General features: G+C 41.9%; 1 protein-coding gene across 1 annotated transcript in view; it reads right to left on the minus strand.

Moving 5' to 3' along the window:
- fam171b (family with sequence similarity 171 member B) overlaps window positions 1-24826 on the minus strand; it is a 53102-nt gene that overhangs the window by 20155 nt on the left and 8121 nt on the right. Inside the window, exons 2-6 of the mRNA XM_059647648.1 lie at window positions 24026-24116; window positions 20966-21224; window positions 19689-19781; window positions 9415-9573; window positions 7266-7436 (exon numbers count right to left, since the gene is read on the minus strand). Coding sequence (XP_059503631.1) covers window positions 7266-7436; window positions 9415-9573; window positions 19689-19781; window positions 20966-21224; window positions 24026-24116 — 773 coding nt within the window. The remainder of the gene's footprint in view (window positions 1-7265; window positions 7437-9414; window positions 9574-19688; window positions 19782-20965; window positions 21225-24025; window positions 24117-24826) is intronic.

Genomic DNA, 24826 nt, shown 5'->3' on the forward strand with positions numbered 1-24826 from the left:
GTTGAACATATCTGGGATGCTGTGTGCAGTATTTGTCTCCTTTATCCAAGGAAGGACTCAAACTCAGTGGACAGAGTTCAAATGTTTGCGAGATTCTGGCATGTAAAAGGCAGTTGCCTTTTGCAGAAAGGTTGGACAGACTGTGCTTGTATCCACTGGAGTTTGAAAAGTCACAGGCAATGACTGAAATACTTAAGATCCTGAAAGGGCTTGACAGGATCAATGTGGAGAGGATGCTTCCTCTTGTGGGAGAAGCCAGAACTAGTGGTCACCATTTTAAAATAAGGATTCAGCCATTTAAGACAGAGATAAACAGATTTTTACTTCTCTCTGAGAAAATCAAGTGTGCTTGGAACTCTCTTCCTCAAAATTAGAGGGAAGCAGAGCCTTTGAAAATTTTAAAATTAGAGGCAGATAGATTCTCGGAAAGCAAAATGGCAAAAGGCTAACGGGATTAGGTGGCAATGTGAATTGAGGTTACAATCAGATCAGCAACCATCTTATTAAATAGTGCAGCAGGCTTGGGGGGCTAAATGGGCTCTTACTACGAACCTGTAATGTTTGCAAATGTACAACTGCATTAATCCAGTTAGGAAACTGGCAGATTAGAGATGTGGATATTGGGCAACTACCCAATTTGGCAGGATAAAAATAAGCTATCCTATAAGATTTAAGGTGTATCTTTATTCGTGAACTACTGTTATGAACAAGGCAGATATCATATTACACCTTTAAATGATAAGAAGCAACCTTAAAAATTGACTGCCAAAAGTCACCTAACCTTTTACATTGAGCTCCTTGAAGGCTTCAAGTGGATTACAAACAGACCTACCCAGATAAATGAGAACCTTTTAAAGCTGATGTACACTTCCAGAGGTAAACTGAATATCATAGATGATGGTTTCCTGGAGATGTTAACAGCTTATCTTAGATTACCACAACCTGACAATGAAAGCCAAACTGATGGATGGAACACTTATAAGTTAATTATCTCAACTAACTGACAATGGAGGGATGAGGCTCCAGGCTTGGAATAACCAAACACCCAATACTGAAGCATGATGTAACAAAACAAAACCTTAAACAAAATAGTATGAAAAAGTGGGAGCAAGGGGTGGCAGTGACGCGGAACCAGGTAATCCAGAACCCGGCTTCAAATCCTGCCAAAGCAGACACTTGAATTTGAATTCAATGAAAATCTGAAATTAAATCTTGCTTAATGGTGACCATTTCACCACTGTCCTAAAAATAAACATTTTATTCACTAATACCCTTTAAGGATGGAAATATGTCATTGTTATCTGATCTGGTCTACATATAATGCCAGGAGACCAGCAATATGGTTGACTCTTAATTTCCCTCTGAAATGGCCCTAGCAAACCACTGAGATCAGACAGCAATTCGGACTGAATGAATGAATTCAGCAACAAAAATAGTGTTTTCAACAGGGAGCGAAAAAGAAAGTAAAGCAGTTATGGACTGTTGTACTGAACCAAGTTACCAAATATTACAACCCAAAGTGACAAAGAAGCAAAATCAAAGGAGCGTCCACTTCCTCACAGAACTTGTTCTGCTAAGCCATTCTGTATAAGCAACCTCCAACTAATCAACGACAGAAACATTGCAACTGCTGAATTCTGATTTCATGTTTTCAAACCCTTTGCCTCAGACAAAAAAAATCTTCAGGCAGGTAACAGGCCTGCAACAACTGATCTTATTTTCCACTTTGTAAGTATCTTTGCATCACATCTACTTTTAAAGTGAATATTAGTTATTTTATCGAATAATTGTAGCATCATTTATTTTGTACCTTTTAGGAATCAGGACTAGTTGTGTAATAACTTTGATCTTGTTTAAATCAAAAGTGTTGATGCTAGTTATTTTAAATTGGAATATCTGAAACAAACTAAAGGAGACTAAAAGAGTTAAAGAAGTTTACAGTTCATGCTGCAGAAATACCTGGTGTACTCATTACACAACACAGATGATGGTTAATTGTCTAAATTTACTGCTGACATACAAGTTAGCTAAATAGTAAGCAGAGCAGATAGAAACTTAAAATTTCAGAGAGATATCAACCCTATTAAGTGAATGAGAAAACTGTGGCAAATGAATTTCAATGTAGGAAAATGCATCATCATCCACGTTGGGCCTAAATAGCAGAGTACAGGATATTGTCTAATTGATTTTTCTTTTATTCATTAATAGGATGAGGACTTCACTGCCTGGGAAGCCTTTTTTGTCCATCCCTAATTGTCCACAGGGCAGTTCAGAGTTAACCACATTGCTGTAGGTCTGGAGTCACATATAGGCCAGACCAGGTAAGGATGGTAGATTGTCTTCCCTAAAGGACATTAGTGAACGAGGTAGGTTTTCCCGATAATTGACAATGGATTCATGGTCATCATTAGATTCTTTATTCCAGATATTTTACTGAATTCAAATTCCACCATCTGCTGACATGGGATTCAAACCCAAATTCCCAGAATGTAATCTGGGTCTCTGGATTAACAGTCCAGCAGTAATACCACTAGGCCATTGCCTCCCCTGATAAAAACTAGAATCAGTGGAAGTCAAAGAGATTGAGGGCTCAAACAGGCATATCATCAAAATGTCATGAGCCAGTACAGAAAATAATCAAAAATGTTAATGGAGTACTGGGTTTTAAATCCAGAAGACAAGACAGTTTAAAAAGCCCAGTTTAAATTATGTATGGTATGGAGTACTGTGAGGAGTCCTGGGTATTACACCTTCAGGAGGATAATGGGGGATAACTTGAATGGAGTTCAAAGTAGATTCACCAGAATGAACAAACACAAGGTTGCTGGCAAAGCTCAGCAGGTCTAGCAGCATCTCTGAAGAAAAAAGTCAGAGTTAACATTTCAGGTCTGGTGATGCTTCCTTAGAGCCCTTGGTGATTTACAGCATCCGCAGTTCTTTCGGTTTTTACCAAAATGAAACCTGGATCTCAAGGGCTAAATCACAAGGAGATCAAAGTGACTTTCCCTGAAATTTAGCAAGTTAACAGGTGATTTGATTGCAGTGGTAACGTCCCTACCCCTGGACTGGGAGGCCCAGATTCAAGTCCCATCTGCTCCAGAGGGGTAACCTAACATCTCTGAACGGGTTGATTAGAAAATAAATTAAACGATTTTAAAAAATGAGATAATAGAGAAGGTCAATCAGATACAGCATATTCATTCTTGGAAAGACCAAGATTAAGGGGTTACAGTCAAAAATATGCAGACAGATTAGGAAACATATCTTCACACAAAAGGGTGGTGCAAGTTTGGAACATTCTTCCACAAATGATAGTTGATTCTGAATCGATTGTTAATTTTAAAACACAAAATGTTTGATTATTGATGACCAAAGATGCGAACAGACACAGTAAAGAAGCATAATGAGCTAGGGCACATATAAGCCATGATCGCAGCAAATGGTGGATCAGTCTGAAGGGGCTAAATAGCCAACTCTACTTATATTTAAAGACTGTTCTTTTATAATCAGTTACTTATACTAAAACGTGCTTTTTATATTGAAATAACTGTATTTTCCTCTTATAGCCCAGATTCAAAGGTTTTCGTAAAAAGTCAGCTGAGTGGGTGAAGAGACAACTTGCTCCAGATTGCTAACAAAAAAAAATTGGTAATAAGAGATGAGGATGAGTCTCCAATGCCTAAGGAATTATGAAATACCACAGTGACAAGTGGAATCCATCAACTGCTATGGTTTGATGGATTAATAAAATGGAAGAATCATTCAACATTAGATATTTTTAAGAAACAATTCAAACTAATGCCAGTTACATACTAAACTTGGAATTATAGTTCTGGTTTTCAATTTAGAATTGGGGATCTTATCAGTTTGTACTTAAAGTATACTTTAAATAAATGATAAACTTGGCTACATGAGCTGAACAGTGACTCAACGGAGAGCTCTGAAGCCTCACAGTGCCAGGGTCCTGAGTTCACCTCCACCTTCAGGCGACTATAGTGTGGAGTTTGCACATTCTCCCGATGTCTGCGTGGGGTTCCTCTGGGTGCAGGTTAAGTGGATTGGCCATGCTAATTTGCCCATAGTCTCTAGGAATATGTAGGTTAGGTGGATTAGCCATGGAAAATGCAGGGTTACAGGGATGGAAAAGGTGGTGGATCTGGGTAGAATGTTCTTTGGAGGGTTGGTGTGGGCTGAATGGCCTTCTTCCATATTATAGGGAATCTGTGATACAGCAAATAAGAGTTAGGTCATAATTAATTTCATGCCATTTACTATATTCAACACAATAATCTATGAGTGGAATCTAATGCAGATGACAAAGAAGACTCGACTGCTGGCTGGAGAGCCAGTTATAGTTCCACGTCTATTCTTTTTGGGAAGACCCAATGCATTATGTGGCACCAGCATTTAACTGAGCAGCAAAAGGTCTTGTTCAGGACCAAGGACCATAAGCAAGAGTCCTCCCAACTATGAACCATGGCCAAACTGTGAAGGCAGCAGCTGTTGCCAATAATTGACATATCCAAGGTCAGGACCATGTGTGACCCAGGCCACCGGAAAGTGATGTTGGTATTAGGTAAATTACCTTGGGGAAAGACAGTGTTGGCTTTCAATGAGCCTCTCCCCCCTCCAATGTTGGGCCCCTTGATCAGACACTGAGTGCTTCTGAACAAAAGACATCTGTGGAAGTCCACAAGAATCCCTGACAGAGTCACTTTGGGGTTGCCCACATGGTGAATCTTTCTGCCACCAGAAGGTTTTAACTGGTGACAGAAACAGAAAGCCATCTGTAAGTCTTTCTGCCCCAAACATAATAAAACAGAGGTGGGATGGAGGTAGGTTCTCCGCATACCACCCTCTCCTCAACATGCTCACCAGAGGCGAAGTCATTAAATTCTATCCTACGTGTCAGTTCTTCAGCTTATTTCAACCATTCCTCAAAATTTAAAGGCTGGAACATGTTTCATTTTTTTCACTGTTCCCATGCAATTCGTCATCTGGTGCTTAGATCGGAAGTACCAAACTTTAGACTTTCTGCGACTATAAGCTAAAGGCTGGCATTTTGCAGTAACGTAATGGCCACAGCACTGACCCCATTCTCCAGCCAGAAAGTCAGGGCAAGCTCATTATTTCCCGGAATGCAGTTCAAATTCAATCAGTGTGCAGTCAAGGTTCCTGGTACCGTCAAAAAAAGGATCCCGCCTCCAAGAAATAGCTACTGCTGATGCTGAAGTAGGCCCAGAACAAAGAACAACAATGCAGGTCCCAGACTGCACATAAGAGAGGTAGCTTCTCAGGAAAAGCCCATGGTCTTTTTTGAGGGGGTGGTTCCAATTTAAGGGTGTCAATTGGCCTATGAACAGGAAGGCCAAACTCAATCTTCACTGCGGCTGACTTTATAATGGGAAAGCCGTCCTACCCTGGTCCCACCCTTTTGTGTTAAAGGAATAGGTTATTAAAAAGTTTGGTTTTTCAGCCTTTGAAAGGCACTGGCATAGAAATAGGATTGCTCTGATTTTTGGATGAGGGCATTCAGATAAATATGTAAATTTGGTGTACCTTGTCTGGACGATTGTAGCATTTATAATTGAACGGATTCAGCATTACTGTCTTCATCTTAATGCTGTCAGCTGCCTCACAGCTCAGCAGGAGAAACAAGCTACATTATTCACAAACAGCATGGTGCCTCAAAAAGAAAGGCTGCCTCTCTCAAAAATAAACCAGAATGAGGAAAACTGCTTAAACATAAATTACAGCAAAATTAACTTGAGGGCAGTGACAGGGTTCCATACTGCTTTGGAGGCATTGGGGCATGCATAGTGCTGGACATTGGCAGAAGGTTTAATGGCATGGTTCTATCAAGGCCTTTGAAGACCACTCTCCAATGATGAATGGGAGCTGCTAAGCAGTAAGTTCACTCCCACAATTTGGGCCCTGTCAGCTATGCCACAAGAATTTGGAAGATGTCACCTGGGCGCTGATGGTCAGACAGTGTATCTGCACCAGACATCTCCTACCCATTATACCATCATCTTCTCAGGCTGCTCAATACACACCCTATCTTTCACTCGTCCAGCTAAAAGTCCCTGGCATTTAAAATTCAGACTGTACAGCCAGCCTAACTCACCGTCATATATGTTCTAATGATGTTACACTCACACCCACCTGTTAACTGTACAATTCATCAACAAACACAATCCTAACAATCACTGACATTCTGCCCTTACTCCTTCACACCAAAAGTGAGTGGACTAGAAATGGTTGAGCACAAGAATGTCTCAACTCCAAAGGCCTGTGTGGCAGGTGGCTCTCAGCATCAAGATGATGTTTGTGATCAGCCTCATGGTATCGCTGAAGACACTGGGTTTGATGGTATGTTCCTGCATTAAGTATCTTTTCACTACCAGTACACTCTCAACAAGAATGTAGTGAACTCAGCCACATTAGGGGCATTTAAACAGTTCTTGGATAAGCATACGGATGATGATGGGATAGTGTAGGGGGATGGGCTTAGATTAGTTCACAGGCCAGCGCAACATCGAGGGCTGAAGGGCCTGTTCTGCGCTGTATTGTTCTATGCCGTCTGGCTGCTTTCTTCCCATCCTGAACAGGTCTTTTTGAATTCCTGCTTTACAGCACCCTAGAACTGCCAACTGCACTAACACAGAAGCCCCAGGAGGGAAACAGCAGTAATACAAAACTGATGATGCGGCCCCATCACTTGATCTGATACCAGTAGCCACCAGCTCTGATACCACAGTGTCTACAGTTGGGTTCTCCATGTACTCAGGCATGTGGAAATGAGTAGTCTACCTCTCACTTGAGGGAGAAAGCCCAGAAAAGTTCATCCGACCTTGAGGTGCAGCTTACATCAATAGTCCTCATGGTAGATTTGTGGATGAAAATGACTTAACCACGCAACAGGCAGCCAGATATTGAACTGAGTTGCAGGGCTCATTGGCTAACATTTTGAGCTACTGTTGAAAAACTACTTGAAAGGATCAAGAGCTCATTTCATCTGTACATTTAAATCAAAACCAAACAGCATCTGTCGACATCAGAAATTGTGTAAGAAACATGCTACTGCAATTTACCACTCTTCTACTGAGTGAAAGCACGTAAACAGGCCATTTCACTGACAGGTAGTATCTCTCAATTTCATATCTTGATTGCTGTACTTTAGTATACAAACAAACTACATCCCACCAGGTATTAGGCTTGTTCTACATTAAATCAAAATTATAGATATTGAGGTTCATTCATACCAATTTTTAGGTCAAAAGTCCAGGCTGGAAGGGCATCTGCATGTGTCACTAGGTCTGTTGGTCCAAGAGGTAATGTAATTTGGATGGATCCTGAAACCTTCACATTTGCTTCAGCAGAAAACAACTGAACACTAACAGCAGCAAGAGGTGTCAATTCAATGCTCTTCAGTCCTATAAGAGAAATAATATTCCACTAAAAAACTGTGAAAAATGTAAACAGATTCACATCAACACAATTTAAATTTCGGTAGGAGGTCAAATATGCATTTGTCAGTGAACCAAACAAAAACGAACACATACCTAATGACCTTCCTCTATTCCTAAAACTTGTTTCTGAGGTGCAGGAGGAAGAAACAGCAACAATTTCTCAGGTTGCTATTTGAATAATAAATTACTGGCAGTCATTGTGAGTGGTTTAGCATGGGTTTTCATCATGTTTTTTGATTACGTGTTATTTCTATTCAAATTCTAAAAATTATATTTTCAATTGGCTTAATTGCGCACAAGCATAACAGTAAATTGGCCACCATCATAATAAAAAATTTTACAGCAATTTGTGGATCTGGTTGAGAATCAGTTACTTTCCAATACAATTGTTTAATGAAAATCTATGGACTTAATGTAAGTTTAACCAATGAAGGTGGCATTTTACTTTGAGTCAGAAAGTTATGAAAGTTACCCCTCCATTCAGAGCAGTCTGGATTTTTGTTCTGTTTCAGATAATTGGCCATTTGTTTCTGGAAGGCCATAATTAAATCCGCCTCCACAATTTTCAGGCAGTGCTTTCCAGATCCTATCATAGCCAATCATTACATAAGAAGGTTTTTCCTGATGTTGCCCTGGTTCTTAGGTCAACTCTGTAAAACCATGTGCTCTTGTTCTTGACTATTCTACCAATGGGATCAATTTCTCCCCATCTATGTGGTACAAACTACTCACAATCTCTGTCAAATCTCTTCTCTCCTCTTTGCTCCAAGGAGAAAACTCCTCCCTCATCAATCGAACTGAAGTCTCTCATCCCTGGAATTATGGATGAAAATATTTCAGACACCCTCCCTAAGCCAAGACAACACATTGTACTCCAGCTGAGGAAGGGCCTGCATTTTATAAGAGTGCAATGTATTTTCTTTGGTTTCTGTACTATTTGTCTTAAATTATAAAGTCTAGAATTTTATAAGCCATGTTAACTGCTTCCTCAAACTGCTGCCATCTTCAATAATCTGTACATGTTTACTTCCACGGCTACTTGTGTACCCTCTATTATCTATTGTCTCTCCTCGTTCTTTCTAAAATAATGTGTTATTTCATGCTTCTCTGCTTCAAAGTTCACGTTACATGTGCATCCATTCCACCATCCTGCCACAGAATAACAGCATTGATAGTGTAGAAACAGACTAAACCACCCAGTTTCCCTGCACCAAATGTGCAACTTACTTAATGCCATTTTGCCACTGTTTCCCTGCAACCCTGCACATTCTCCCTTTTCAAAAAGCTGTCTAACCTGTTGCTGAAGCTTCATATGAATATGCCTCCAGCATCCTCTCAGGCAATGCATTCTGGACCTTAACTACTTGCTTCATGACATAGTTTTTCCTCATCTCACTTTTGCTTCTTTTTCCAAGTACTTTCAATCTGTGCCCTCTTGTTCTTGATCCTTTCATGAGTGGAACCAGGTTCGCCCTATCGACTTTGTCCAGGTACTCATGATTTTTAATGCCTAGACCAAGTTTCCTCTCAGCCTTCTTTTATCCAAGGAAAAAAGTTCTAACTTCTCCAATCTATCCTCATAACTGAAGTTCCTCAGACCTAGAAACATTCTTGTGAATCTTTTCTGTACTTTATTCAGTGCCTTTATATCCTTCCTCAAGTATGATATCTGGAAATATATACAATACTCCTGTTGCGAACAAGTTAATATTTACTAGTTAATATCTAGGCCCTCTTCAAGTTTATTACTGGTCTCCTCATAGTTCACATATCTATGATAGTAACCAGAACAATTTTCCCACACAGCGATCTCCCTCCTTCAAGTATGTCACTGTGCAGGAACTGGACACTTTACAGTGGGATGTATTAGAAGTACCACAACTATAATAAAACACAGAATAACAAGATGAAATGTGACACTTGCAAGAAAAGACTCTCTTACTTGATTTGTTCATTAAGGTTCCCATTGTATGGATAAAGTTGTCTGTTCCCCAGGGAGGTTGTGGAGCTGTGAGATAGGCTGTTAGGTTAGAAACATAGGTGTTCTTCGGTAGTCTCAGCAATCCCTTTGGAAACTGGACACTAGGATACCTTCGATCATCTCAAAAACACAAGAATGTTCATTACAAATGGAAGGCAATCAGCAGCCTGATCTGGAGTATCCTGTAGAATTAGGTGACATTATTCTATTTGGTAGTAAGATATGCTCACTAATAGCTTTAAGTATCAGGAAACTGGCACACAATGTTACATACATGAAAAATACCATTTTGAATGAAAGTACAAAATACTTGGTAAATATGAAATTATATTGAGCCACTTAAAGGTATAGACTTGCACAATATGAACATGTTGCTTGTACAGGTTTGCAGACTTTTCCGCAATAACCCTGTTGGAATCTTGACTTTAGTACTATATAATGAGACTGAAAGTTCATAGCTTGAGACATGCCAGAATTACAGCTGCATATCTGATTTATGGCACTGGAACACTGGGAGTGGCACAGTATGAAAAATGTTTTCTTTTAAACAATGACTGACTATTCTGGGAGAAAGGACATATCACAGTCAAATTGTCAAGAAATTGCACATCTTGTGAGATATTACCCTGAAATTCATAATATCAGTTGACATCTCAGGATTCAATATCCCTACAATCTACAATTTCTGATTCAACATCAGCCTTCTTCCTACTGACTTCAACATCTTAATATTGATGACTAAAGTTCTACATCAACTTTCAACTTGACAACCTACAATTTGCAAAAACAAAAAAAAAGTCAAAACTATCCTGTTGACTTGCTCACCAGAATAGAACACCAATGCTCCACCGGAGGCGCATTGATGATGTTACCTAGCAGGGTGACTAAACATCTGCAAACAAACACATTAGCACTGCAATAAAGTCCACAACCCAAGCCTCAAATCTTCTCAAAAAATTCAAAACTATCTTAAAGTACCACAAAATAATGAAAAGGTTGGTTGCCTTCTGATACAAATATATGAATTGGGAGCAGAAAGAGGCCATTTGGCCCTTCAAAGCTAGTCTGCCATTCAATAAGACCACAGCTGATGTTTGTTCAGAATTGTACACTTCCATCTACCATCGATTCCCTTGCCCACCAAGACCCCAGAGTTACACAACCCTCAGAAGATGTTCCCCTCATCTCTGACCTAAAAAGGTGATTTCCAATCTTAAAACAGTGCTTCCCAAATTCACCCACAAGAAAGCATCCTTTCTATGTCCACTTTGTAAAAATCATTCAGGATCTTATACATTTCAACCAAATCACCCCTCCCATTTCCACACTCCAGTGAAAACAAGCCTAGCCTGACCATTTTTTCCACATAAAACAACCTGTCGGTCCTGGTATCAATCTAGGAAACCTTCTCTGAACTCTTTTCAACAGATTTACATCCTTATTTAAATCAGACCAAAACTGCACACGATATTGGTCTCAACTATGACCTGTATAAAACAACCTTATTTTTACATTAGTTTCTTCACAATAAAGGAGAGTATTCTAATAATGATATTAATCACTTACTGTAACTGCATCCTGTTTGTAGCACGTACACCAGAACATCTGGATCCCTCTGCATCTCAGAATTCTGCAACCGTTCTCTGCTTATTTATTCTTCCCACCAAAGTGAATAAATCCACTTTTTCACACATAATATTCCATCTAACAGATTGTTGTCCACACATGTAACCTGTCTATAATCGGTCAGCATCTTTGTTACATCATCTTCGCAATATATTTTGCTCTCGATCTTTGTGCAACTGCAAATTTAGCTACCATGCCTTTAAACCCTTGTGAAGTCATGATACAAATTGTATAAAATTGAAGGAGACTCCTGTTGGGCCCTTCTTGTACGCATTGTCAATCTGAAAAAGATCCATTCAGCATACTGCTTTCTGCCCACCAGCTAGCCAATCTTCTATCCGTATTGGAATATTATTCTCCACACCATGAATTCTTGCTTTGTGCAATAATCCTTGAAGTGAAACGTTGTCAACATTGTTCTGAAAATCTAAGCACAAAATATCAACGGAATCCCCTTTCTCCACAGTACATGTTATGCCTTTTTAAAAATCCCATGAATTAGTTAAATAGGATTACCTTTGACAAAGCCATGCTGATTCTTCCCAATTACAGTGAATCCTTCCAAGCGCCCTGCTATAACCTCATTCATGATTGATTTTAACACTTTCCCCCATTAGACATGGAACTAACTGATCTATTTGTTTTTATTGTACTTGCATGGGATATGGATGTTCATGACAAGAATATCATTTATTGCCCATTAATACTGGCTCTTGAAAGGAGTGGTTTGATAGGCCATTTCAGAGGGCAGTTAAGAGCCAACTACATTACCAGGGGTCTGGAGTCACAAACAGGTTGGATAAGGTATGGGCAACATATTTTCTTCCCCAAAAGGCATTTAAGAGCTAGATGGTTTTTTTTCGACAATAATATCTTCATGGCACCATAACTGAGATTAGATTTCAGATTTATTCATTCTATTTAAATTCTACCAGTTTCCATGATGGCATTTGAATGTATGTCCCTGAGCATTAATCCAATCCTTGAATTACAGTCTAGTGATTTCACCACTCCTCAGCTTCGTCACATCCCCTGGAATTTGGAAGAATCAAAAGGATACAATGTATTTAATCTACATGCAAATAGGTATAAGCTAGATGTTAGAAGGCTCGTATTTTTCTAGAGGGTTGTGTACCTCTGGAATGCATAGCTGGATTTTTTATTCTCACTCTGAAAACTATGAAAATCAGCTAGATTGGTTTGAGGCCAGGACAGAGGCTGTATCAAATGGCAGGTATGTGAATTAACTGAAGCTATTTGCCTGGTTAATGCAGAAACCTCTAAATGATGAGGGGATAGAAACATACCCAGCATCACCCTCATTCCACTAGTCATTGTGTGCGGACACTTGAAGCTATCGATTTCCAAACACCACGGGCCATTAACTACTGAGGTTCTACTTCTCCTTAGTGTTATAAAGGGCTGATCTGGCCACACTGATGCGAAATGCTCCAAGCAGTTGGGCCATAGCGCATTACCTGTCCTTTGCAGAAAGAATTATGCTGAAAAACACCTTTGGAAACAAGGTCATTAGGCAAATTGTTCACATGCAACATCCTCGAGGTCATGGGCCCTGTCGGTTGCTTCACTCAGTAGACTGTCAAAGCTATCCAACAGAATGCCACCTTGCCAGAACTTTCAAATACATGTTACTTGCCATCATAGGCACCCTACACAATCAGAGCCTCAGCCCACCTGCAAATTACCCTCAAGGAAGTTATGGTGGTGGAGAGACCACAATCACAACCTGTTGGAATGTGTCTTTGCAAAGGAGATCTGAAGACAGATACAGCAGTTTTCTGAAGAAGGGTCTAGGCCAAAACATCAGCTTTCCTGGTCCTCTGATGCTGCTTGGCCTGCTGTGTTCATCCAGCTCTAGACCTTGTTATCTCAGATTCTCCAGCATCTGCAGTTCCTACTATCTCTACAGCAGTATTTGTTAACTTTCATTTCAAGTGGCTTAAGAACATAGGACTGTCTGTATTACGGGCTTCCCACAAGGACATACCGCAATAAATATCATCTGATGCTGAAGGACCATCAACACAGTGGAAAATCCTGCCTGAAACCTGCCGGTTTTCTAATGTGAACGGTTGTGCCTGACTGGGTATTGCAGACTGGTACCTTCCAAGGTTCAAGACTGCATCCTGAGGGACAGACAAAGTTTGGAATAGCTACAGCAGAGGCACAACAGAAAAAGATCCTGCACCTTTCAGGCATAATACACCCAGGGACCAAAAAACGTACAACCCTTGGGCTATATGCCTGATATGGAGTACACCTTGTAAATAACAGTGTGAAATAACTTAGAGTTGAACATACTGCATGAAGGAAGGCTGAATTCTTTGCCACACTCTGTCAATATTCAATCTTAAATATTTTACACTATACTTCTACAAATTTTACAAGTATATTTTTGGAAAATAAATATGATCTCCAAGTCTAGTTTTGATCACCTGAGGGGTGGGGATAGAGAGAAGCATTTTCGAGAACACCACTCCCACCTCGTAACCATGTTTTATCTTTTCCTCTCAGAAGATTGTATGGCTGTGGGTAGCAGTAGAGTGAGAAGTGGCAAATGAGATCTGGTTAAGGCTATTTCAATAGAGAGAGGACCCAAGACATCATGAACTTGTCTGGCTTGATAGACGGACGAGCTGAGCTTTTTCTATCTTCATATCGTAATATCACTAAATGACTGAAATTGACATTTCACACTCAATTTAAACCAGACAAGGACAGTGGAACAGGGCTTATGTTATTTGCAAATTTAGCAGTCTGCCAATCATATCATTTGATTGCTTAATTTCTCAATGCAAGTCCCAGCCCTGTAACAACACCATCTGTTAAAACACAAACCTTACTTGCTGCTTTCACTAATTTTAAATTCCCACTGGTCACATCCCAATTGCACCTCCAGCTTACACCAAGCATTGCAAATGTTTCTGAAACATATACACGCTTCACAACATATTCTCGGGGTTAATGCGTTTCTCCAGCTCCTTTTCAACCAAGATCACTGTTTTAAACACTCAGATGGGTATTTTTGCAGCAAAGAAGTGGCTTTGAATACAAATCCTGCATTTTAAACCTGGTTATGATATGGGTCTCTTATGTATTGCAATTAAATAGAATTTTATTCTGACAGTTTAGGTAAAGAGATATTGATATTAATTTAATTGAAAGGGCTGAAGAAAATACAGATTTAAATAAGGATATCTCAGTTAAAAGTAACCTTCATCCTTTACATCCTCAGGACTAAAGTAAACAGTTAGGTAGAAAAGCTTTCTGACCTGTATATCATAGTTTTCCAGATTTTCTGTATGTGTGGATATGCAAGGTAGCATGGTGTTCTGAGCCAAGGTATGCTTTTCCTGACGTCTCCTGAAATTCCCATCAGAATCAGGCTCTGTTACATTGATGACTGTATCGGTACCGCCTCTTGCTCCCCAGAGGAGCTCGAACAGTTCATCCACTTCACCAACACCTTCCACCCCAACCTTCAGTTCATCTGGGCCATCTCCAGCACATCCCTCACCTTCCTGTCTCCATCTCAGGTAACCAGCTAGAAACTGATGTCCACTTCAAGCCCACCAACTCCCACAGATACCTAGAATACACCTCCTCCCAACCACCCTCCTGCAAAAATTCCATCCCCTATTCCCAATTCCTCTGCCTCCGCCGCATCTGCTCCCACGATGAGGCATTCCACTCCCGCACATCCGAGACGTCCAAGTTCTTCAAGGATCGCAACTTACCCCCCACAGTGGTCGAGAACGCCCTTGACCGCGTCTCCCGCATTTCCCGCAACACATCGCTCACACCCCGCCAACGCCACAACCGCCCAAAGAGGATCCCCCTCGTTCTCACAAACCACCCCACCAACCTCCGGATACAACGCATCATCCTCCGACACTTGCGCCATCTACAATCCGACCCCACCACCCAAGACATTTTTCCATCCCCACCCTTGTCTGCTTTCCGGAGAGACCACTCTCTCCGTGACGCCCTTGTTCGCTCCACACTGCCCTCCAACACCACCTAGGACCACAAAAGCTGACGTTTCGGGCCTAGACCATTCATCAGAGAGGGGGATGGGCTGAGGGTTCTGGAATAAATAGGGAGAGAGGGGGAGGCGGACCGAAGATGGAGAGAAAAGAAGATAGGTGGAGAGCAGAGTATAGGTGGGGAGGTAGGGAGGGGATAGGTCATTCCTGGGAAGACAGACAGGTCAAGGAGGTGGGATGAGGTTAGTAGGTAGGAGATGGAGGTGCGGCTTGGGGTGGGAGGAAGGGATGGGTGCATCCCCTGCAATTGCAGGAAATGCTACACTTGCCCCCACACCTCCTCCCTCACCCCCATCCCAGGCCCCAAGATGACTTTCCATATTAAGCAGAGGCTCAGCTGTACATCTGCCAATGTGGTATCCTGTATCCATTGTACCCGGTGTGGCTTCCTCTACATTGGGGAAACCAAGCGGAGGCTTGGGGACTGTTTTGCAGAACACCTCTGCTCGGTTCGCAATAAACAACTGCACCTCCCAGTCACGAACCATTTCCACTCCCCCTCCCATTCTTTAGATGACATGTCCATCATGGGCCTCCTGCAGTGCCACAATGATGCCACCCGAAGGTTGCAGGAACAGCAACTCATATTCCGCTTGGGAACCCTGCAGCCCAATGGTATCAATGTGGACTTCACCAGCTTCAAAATCACCCCTTCCCCCACCGCATCCCAAAACCAGCCCAGTTCGTCCCCTCCCCCCACTGCACCACACAACCAGCCCAGCTCTTCCCCTCCCCACACTGTATCCCAAAACCAGTCCAGCCTGTCTCTGCCTCCCTAACCTGTTCTTCCTCTCACCCATCCCTTCCTCCCACCCCAAGCCGCACCTCCATCTCCTACCTACTAACCTCATCCCACCTCCTTGACCTGTCTGTCTTCCCAGGAATGACCTATCCCCTCCCTACCTCCCCACCTATACTCTCCTCTCCACCTATCTTCTTTTCTCTCCATCTTCGGTCCGCCTCCCCCTCTCTCCTTATTTATTCCAGAACCCTCAGCCCATCCCCCTCTCCGATGAAGGGTCTAGGCCCGAAACGTCAGCTTTTGTGGTCCTGAGATGCTGCTGGGCCTGCTGTGTTCATCCAGCCTCACATTTTATTATCTCAAATCCTGATTCACAGATTTCCTTTGGAGCTATTGCCTATTAATAGATACTACATGAAACAAATCTTTCACAGTAAGGTTTGTGGCATTTCAGACAATGCCAAAAGTGGACGGCAGTTTGCTCTATGTTATCTCCCATCTTACTATCCCACTTTGCTCAACTTTCAAGAGGATCATTTAAAGGAATTCCTTTAGTTAAAGTTAAAAAAGTTAAAGTTAAAAGAATGTCAGCATCTTAACCAGAAACTATTAATAATATTTTTAGAACTATCCACACGCATTGCTAAGAAGTCCATTTATGTTAACTCAACTGCAGAACTGCGCCCTCCGCTCCAACCCCAACCTCACCATCAAACCCGCAGACAAAGCCCTCTTCCTGGACACCAAGCCCAGGCCTCCTACCCTCCCTCAACCTCTTCATCTCCAACTGCCATCAAGACATCAACCGCCTCAACCTCTCCACCCCTCTCACCCACTCCAACCTCTCCCCTGCAGAACGGGCAGCCCTCCGCTCCAATCCCAACCTCCCCATCAAACCCGCAGACAAGGGTGGCGCAGTGGTAGTATGGCACACTGACCTCTAAATCGCCGAGGCCAAACGCCAACTCTCCGACACCACCTCCTACCGCCCCCTCGATCATGACCCCACCCCCGAGCACCAAACCATCATCTCCAACACCATCCATGACCTCATCACCTCACGGGACCTCCCACCCCCTGCATCCAACCTCATTGTTCTCCAACCCCGCACCTACATCCGTGACACGAGCCACGCCCTCCACCTCCTCCAGATCTTCCAATTCCCTGGTCCCCAACACCTCATTTTCACCATGGACGTCCAGTCCCTATACACCTGTATTCCTCATGCAGATGGCCTCAAAGCCCTCCGCTTCTTCCTGTCCCACAGGCCCCACCAATCCCCCTCCACCGACACCCTCATCCGCCTAGCCGAACTCGTCCTCACCCTCAACAACTTCCCTTTCGATTCCTCCCACTTCCTACAGACAAAGGGGGTGGTCATGGGTACCTACATGGGCACAATCTATGCCTGCCTCTTTGTAGGTTACGTGGAACAGTCCCTCTTCTGCACCTACACAGGCCCCAAACCCCACCTCTTCCTCTGTTACATTGATGACTGTATCGGCGCCGCCTCTTGCTCCCCAGAGGAGCTCGAACAGTTCATCCACTTCACCAGCACCTTCCACCCCAACCTCAAGTTCACCTGGGCCATCTCCAACACATCCCTCACCTTCCGAGACCTCTCAGTCTCCATCTCAGGTAACCAGCTAGAAACTGATGTCCATTTCAAGCCCACTGACTCCCACAGCTACCTACAATACACCTCCTCCCACCCACCCTCCTGCAAAAATTCCATCCCCTATTCCCAATTCCTCCGCCTCCAGCGCATCTGCTCCCAGGATGAGGCATTCCACTCCCGCACATCCCAGATGTCCACCTTCTTCAAGGACAGCAACTTTCTCCCCACAGTGGTCGAGAACGCCCTCGACCGCGTCTCCCACATTTCCCACAACAAATCCCTCACACCCCAACCCCGCCACAACCGCCCCAAGAGGATCCCCCTCGCTCTCACATACCACCCCACCAACCTCCGGATACAACGCATCATCCTCCGACACTTCCGCCATCTACAATCCGACCCCACCACCCAAGACATTTTTCAATCCCCACCCTTGTCTGCTTTCCGGAGAGACCACTCTCTCCGTGACTTCCTTGACCGCTCCACACTCCCCTCCAACCCCACCACTCCTGGCGCCTTCCCCTGCAACCGCAGGAAGAGCTACACTTGCCCCCACACCTCCTCCCTCACCCCATCCCAGGCCCCAAGATGACTTTCCATATTAAGCAGATGTTCACCTGCACATCTGCCACTGTGGTAGACTGTATCCATTGTCCCCGGTGTGGCTTCCTCTACATTGGGGAAACCAAACAGAGGCTTGGGACCGCTTTGCAGAACACCTCCGCTCGGTTTGCAACAAACAACTGCACCTCCCTGTCGCGAACCATTTTAACTCCCCCTCCCATGCTTTAGATGACATGTCCATCATGGGCCTCCTGCAGTGCCACAATGATGCCACCCGAAGGTTGCAGGAACAGCAACTCATATTCCGCTTGGGAACCCTGCAGCCCAATGGTATCAATGTGGACTTCACCAGCTTCAAAATCTCCCCTTCCCCCACTGCATCACAAAATCAGCCCAGTTCTTCCCCTCCCCCCACCACATCACAAAACCAGCCCAGCTCATCCCCTCCCCACAGTGCATCCCAAAACCAGCCCAGCCTGTCTCCGCTTCCCTAACCTGTTTTTCCTCTCACCCATCCCTTCCTCCCACCTCAAGCCGCACCTCCATTTCCTACCTACTAACCTCGTCCCACCTCCTTGACCTGGCCGTCTTCCCTGGACTGACCTATCCCCTCCCTACCTCTCCACCTATACTCTCCTCTCCACCTATCTTCTTTTCTCCTCATCTTCGGTCCGCCTCCCCCTCTCTCCCTATTTATTCCAGAACCCTCAGCCCATCCCCCTCTCTGATGAAGGGTCTAGGCCCGAAACGTCAGCTTTTGTGCTCCTGAGAGGCTGCTTGGCCTGCTGTGTTCATCCAGCCTCACACTTTGTTATCTCTTATTTTGCACAAATTGTTGTTAACATAATAGGCTGCATTCTTGGAGCAGGACGCCATCAAGCAGTAAAATTATGCAAAAAGGTTGAATAAACAGGAGATGGAATGGAAAGGATGCTGATTTTTATAAAAAAGGAGTTATTTCCGTTAAATTACAAAGATGATCCACTGAAATGGGCCCGTTTAGCATTTCCCACTACTTTTATACCCCTTTGTAAATCAGGATTTGCCCATTTAAACTAAGCAAGTATGATCAGAACCATCGTTCAGTGTAGATGCTGTTGTAATAGAGTTCATTAATAATTTGAATAAATCCTCATCTCATTTGTTAGCTCTTGCTACTACGTAAGGGATTGATTCTTTTGCACGTGGATTGTTTCAAAGAACTGACTCAAATCACAAAGGGATGTGATACTTTAAAGTTGGGTTACTGGGTCATTAAAGTACATTTCGGACAGTGAGAGATAATTCCCATAAAAGAAAACCTTCAGATCACTCACAGGAGAGATCGACACCATCAAACTTAAAGAGATATTGATAGTGTGCCCACATTATAGCAAATCCAAAGGAGAAGTTTTCAGAGGAAAGTGCATTAAAATAACCTTATGTCTATGATTATCTCGGGAGGTTAAATAGTCATGTTTTGTATATTTTTATAAATAGATTTGAAGACAGATATAAATTTAAGTTCAAAAGTGCACCAAATATTCTCCATCATCATATATTTTTTGAACAACATTAAATAGCTAAAACATAATCCATGAAAAATAAAGCAGCCAAAACAATGATTTACTTCACCTACCAATTTTTCCACTTGTGATTAAAATTGCGTCTTCAAATAACCAGAGATTTGCTCGACTTTGTGGAAGCATTGAAAGGGTTACAGCCGCAAAAACTGAAAAGTAGAAATAACAAAAAAAATCTAATACATAGGAACTTAGTAGAACGAGCAACCCTTCTAATGGAACACTTAAGCCAGTACTTCCCAAAGATTTTCCCACAGAGATGCCACTTTGGTGCTTGAAAACTGCCATGGCCTCAGAGCTGTGACAGCTTGAAGAGTAGGTAAGAGATTGTGGTAGGGGGATGTTTGGGGAAGGAAGGGTGCAGGAAACTGTTAATATCACAGAGTTCATAAGGTGCATCTCTGAGATTTAAAAGGACCATGCACAGCTAGCACTTGTTCAGGCTCACAACCTCAAAATTGTACTGGAGACCTCTCTCAGGGTTATGAAATGTAATCTGGGAAATCCTGACTTTTCAAAATGCAATGAAATGGCAAACATTTTGACCATGCTTTCCAAAACTAAAGCCTGAGTCACCAAATAAATTATCATAATGAAATGTCTGTACAAAATCTTTCTTCACTGTCTCGTATATGAATCAGACAATAAAAAACATGGAAATGAAATCCTAAGAAAGCCCCAAGATTTTCTGAAGACTTTCTAAGGAGATTCTACAAAGACGGTGCAACAAGCAAGGCTAAAAGCATTAAATAAAGTTCTGTCAATGCATTCTTGACAAGTTGTTACACACTGTGGCATCTCACAATAATACACAAGCTACTAAAACACATGGTCCCACCACTGGCTGAAGGGTCAAGGGTGAGCAAGTCTCTTTTGGCCCTTGAAATCATAACCAATTTTATGACAAGCAGCAGAGACAATTGATTCAAAAATGAGTCAGGGCAGCTAGTATCTAAACTCTTCCTCATTTGGACTGGTGGGAAAGCAATTGTATTACAGGACTCTATACTTGTTCTAATGTTGGCTGCCAAAAATCTATGTGCCATTCATTCTACTCCTTCTCCTTAGCCATCCCTAGACTACATTTAAGACATTCCAGGAATGGGCCTGCAATAATGGGACTGGTATATATGCCTCATACCTCTGAAGAAAACATCTTTTTTATTATGAAGCTAATTTAGCTGAAAAGGGTGAAGCAAAACTCGGGAAAAGGGAAGAACAATTTAAAATTGGACAAAGATGATAAAAAGATAATCTCCTTTGACATATTCAGAGAGATTTCTATTCTAGTATACTGTTCAGGTGGCAATATAAATGGTGAATTAAAGTTTACCTGGCACTTTTTGAGTTTTCCAAGGCAACGATGCTAGCAGGTATCCTCCTTTACGTGCTGTAACAGTCAGAGTAAGGCCCAGCTTGTAAGGTACTTTCAAAACAACTCCTCCACCATTCTCAGTGATGGCTGAGTTTGTTTTTGTGTAGTTAACAAAGACATCAACAAGGACCTGATCCAGATAATGACGAGTGACCAGATCGTTTATTTGCACCTTCAAGGTAAATAATGTCCCTGGAACAAGAGAAAATAAATTTTGCTAAAGCATCCTTAAAAAGTAGATCACAACTCAGATTTTCTTTGGAAGTAGCTGATCAGTATTTGACTCTGCACACAAACCAGTATTGCTTTGTGGATGAGTGCCTTCTGCTTCCAGGTAATAACTTTTTGGGTAAGTTAATTCAATAATGAATTCTAGCCTGAAAACATGTTTTTATTTGTTCATGGGATGCGGGTTTTGCTAACTAGGTAAGTGCTTATCGCCTGTGCCTAATCTTGTACAGGGCAGTTAAGAGTCAATCACATTGCAATGGGTATGGAGTCACAGAGTCAAATAGCACTGAAACAGGCCCTGTGACCAGGCTTCCTGAACTGAATTAGTTCCATTGCCTACATTTGGTCCATATCCGTCTAAACCTTTCCTATTCATATACCTGTCTATATGCCTTTTAAATGATGAAAGTGTACCCACCTCTACCACTTCCTCTGGCAGCTCATTCCATATTCACATCAACCTCTGTGTGAAAAAAACTGCCCCTCAGGTTCCTTTCAAATTCTTCCCCTCTCACCTTAAACCGATGCTGTCCGGTTTTGGATTCCCAATCCTGGGATGAAGACCTTGGTTATGCACCTTATCCATGCTACTAAAAGTCACCCCTCAGCATCCGATACTCCATGGAAAGAAGTCCCAGTCCCTTCAGCCTCTCTTTACAAATCAAATCCTTCAGACTCAGTAACATTCTAGTAAATCATCTTTTCACTCTCTCCAGTTTAATAACATACTTCCTGTAGCAGGACAACCAGATTTGTACACAGTACTGCAAATATGGCCTTAAATTTCCCATATTGTCATGTCATTGTCTTTTATAGCTGTAACATGACATCCCAACTCCTGTACTCAATGCTCTGAGCAATGAAAGCAAGCTTGCCAAAAACCTTCTTCAGCAAACTGTCCACCGGTGACACCAAATTCAAAAAATTACGTACTTGTACCCACAGGACTTGCTGTTCGACAACACTCCCATAGGCTCTTCCATTAACTGCATAATGTCTGCCCTGGTTTGTCTTATTAAAGTATAAAATCTTACATATATCTGCATTAAACTCCATCAGCCATTTCTCAGCCCACTGGCTCAGCTGATTAAGACCCCAATTTACCCTTCCTCAAACCTTCTTCACTGTTCGCTATAGCACCAATTTTGTTGTCATCCACAGACTTACTAATCATGCTTCCTAAATTCTCAGCAAAATCATTTATATAAATCACAAACAACAGTGGACCCAACACTGATCTTTGCAGCATACTGCTGGTCACAGGTCTCCAATCTGAACAACAACCCTCTACCACCACCCTCTGTTTTTTGTCATCAAGCCAATTTTGTATCCAATTGGCTAGCTCTCCCTGGATCCTATGTGATCAGGTAAGGATGGCAAATTCCCTTTCCTACATGTTACCAGTGCATTTTACAATAATCAACAATGGTTAAATAACCAGCTTTTTTTAAATTTTAGATTTTTTAAAAAATTCAAATTTTACCATCTGCTACGGTAGAATTTGAAGTCATGACCCTGACATTAGTCTAGTTTCTGGATTTCTAGTTTATTGACAGGAACACTAGATTACCATTTCAGCATAATTTCTTAAAGTGGATATTTAAAACATTACACCAAATGAAAATGTTTAATTGCCAGATTTTCGACAATCTTCTAACAGTCTTTTTTGAGGAGAGGAAGTGCTCACTATCGACAAGTTGGAGGTTACAATGAAAATCCCAGTCAAGAAACACAATCATCTGTACACCCATTTAGAGCAAAGACTGATTAAACCACTTCTCAGAGAACCATGCATCCAATTGTTCTACAACAGATAACTTTCAAAATTGTTCTAAGTATTTAATTATCAAAATATTTGTTGCATACACGTTTACTACTGCAAAGTATAACTAAGGCCCATTCTTCTAAGTGACAGAGCATTTTTAAACTTTTTTTGTTTGTCACTGTGAGCTAACAACCTCTTACACCACAAATTATGAATCTAAAGCAGAAACTATTCGACATCTACATCAACAGAACTGAGGTTGAGAAAGTGAAGAGTATCAAGTTCCTTGGAGCAACAATAACCAATGACCTATCTTGGACTTCCCGCCTAAATGTGACAGTCAAGAAGGCACACCAACACCTCTTCCTCCTCAGGCAGCTCGGGAAATTTGACACGTCCATAAGGTCCCTCACAATTGAACGCATACCGTCTGAGTGCATAATGGCCCGGTATGGTAACTGCTCTGCCCCCAGGACTGTAAGAAACTACAGAAGATGGTGTGTACAGCCTAGACCATCACGGAAGCCAACCTTCCATCACATGCCTTGTTGCCGCAGAAAGGTGGCCAACATCAAGCCCCACCCCCCCGCCCGCCCCGGTAATGATGTCCTACAATTGCTTTCGTCAGGCAGAAGTTACAGAAGCCTGAACACACATACGAGCAGGCTCAGGAACAGCTCCTTTCTGGCCATTATCAGACTATTGATGAACTCTAGCCTCAAATAAAGTAACCTGCAATGCAACCTGTATGCCTCTAAGTCTTTTTGATCTGTACATCCCTTGTTTGCTGTGATCTGCCTGCACTGCTCTTAAACAAAGATTTTCACTGTATTACACACAATAAATCAATCAACCAACCAACAATTTCTATGCACTCTACTTTGACTTACTGCTTTAACTATCAGACACTTTGTAAAATAACTGATTAACAGAAAATTTTTATCACCCACTGAGCAAAGTAATGAATAAAGGGAAATAGTTATAAACACCTATGTAGTACAAGCTCTGATGAAGCAATTTACAACATCTATATTGATACCTTCTAGTAAATTTTTCAGGAGGCAACGTAAATTGTGAATTAAATTGACAAATATTTCTAACTTCTCTGTAAACCTGACAAACATACAAACAGAAATATGTGAATATACCCAAGTGCTTTACACCATTTAGCTAGGAAAAATAATGTTTTCGAAGGAAGAACGAAAAATTTACTCAGATTTACCAAAGCAAAGAATATGAATGCAGTCAAAAGAGAAACCCAAATATTCCAAACTTGCAATGGAATCCAACAGCTCGCACGTTAGTGAACATGATGAATTACTGCATTATTTTATCAAGCTACATTAAATCACTTCATAAGGAACAATCTTGATTGTTATGATATTGTACAGTAAATTTTAGAATTAATGTTCCTGGCTCAGAACCCCATGGCTGTTAACTTTAATTACCAGAAAATTAGTGGCTGCACTGATTTCCATGACAAATATGCAGTCTGCTTTTTTTTTGAGCAAAACATGCTTACATCCAACAAAATTTTCAATAACGTATGTTAATGATGAATATACAAGCCCTCCAAATCATACATAAAGCAATCATTACAGGTTAAGAAAGTCTATCATACACTCAACCTTCAGCTTTTTGTGTTTAAAAATAAATTTATGAATTGCATTTAGTGTAAATGACATACATTTTCTTAATGTACTGTGAATGTGTTGTCAGTAAAGGAAATTGTTAGGTATCAATTTGAAAAGCTGAGCTTGTGACCAAGACCTCCGCACTGGTTGTAAGTGCATTAAAATATTGATTATGCGTTATCTATTTAG

The sequence above is a fragment of the Stegostoma tigrinum genome, chromosome 7, assembly GCF_030684315.1.
Source record: "Stegostoma tigrinum isolate sSteTig4 chromosome 7, sSteTig4.hap1, whole genome shotgun sequence".
Classification (NCBI taxonomy): Eukaryota; Metazoa; Chordata; class Chondrichthyes; order Orectolobiformes; family Stegostomatidae; genus Stegostoma; species Stegostoma tigrinum.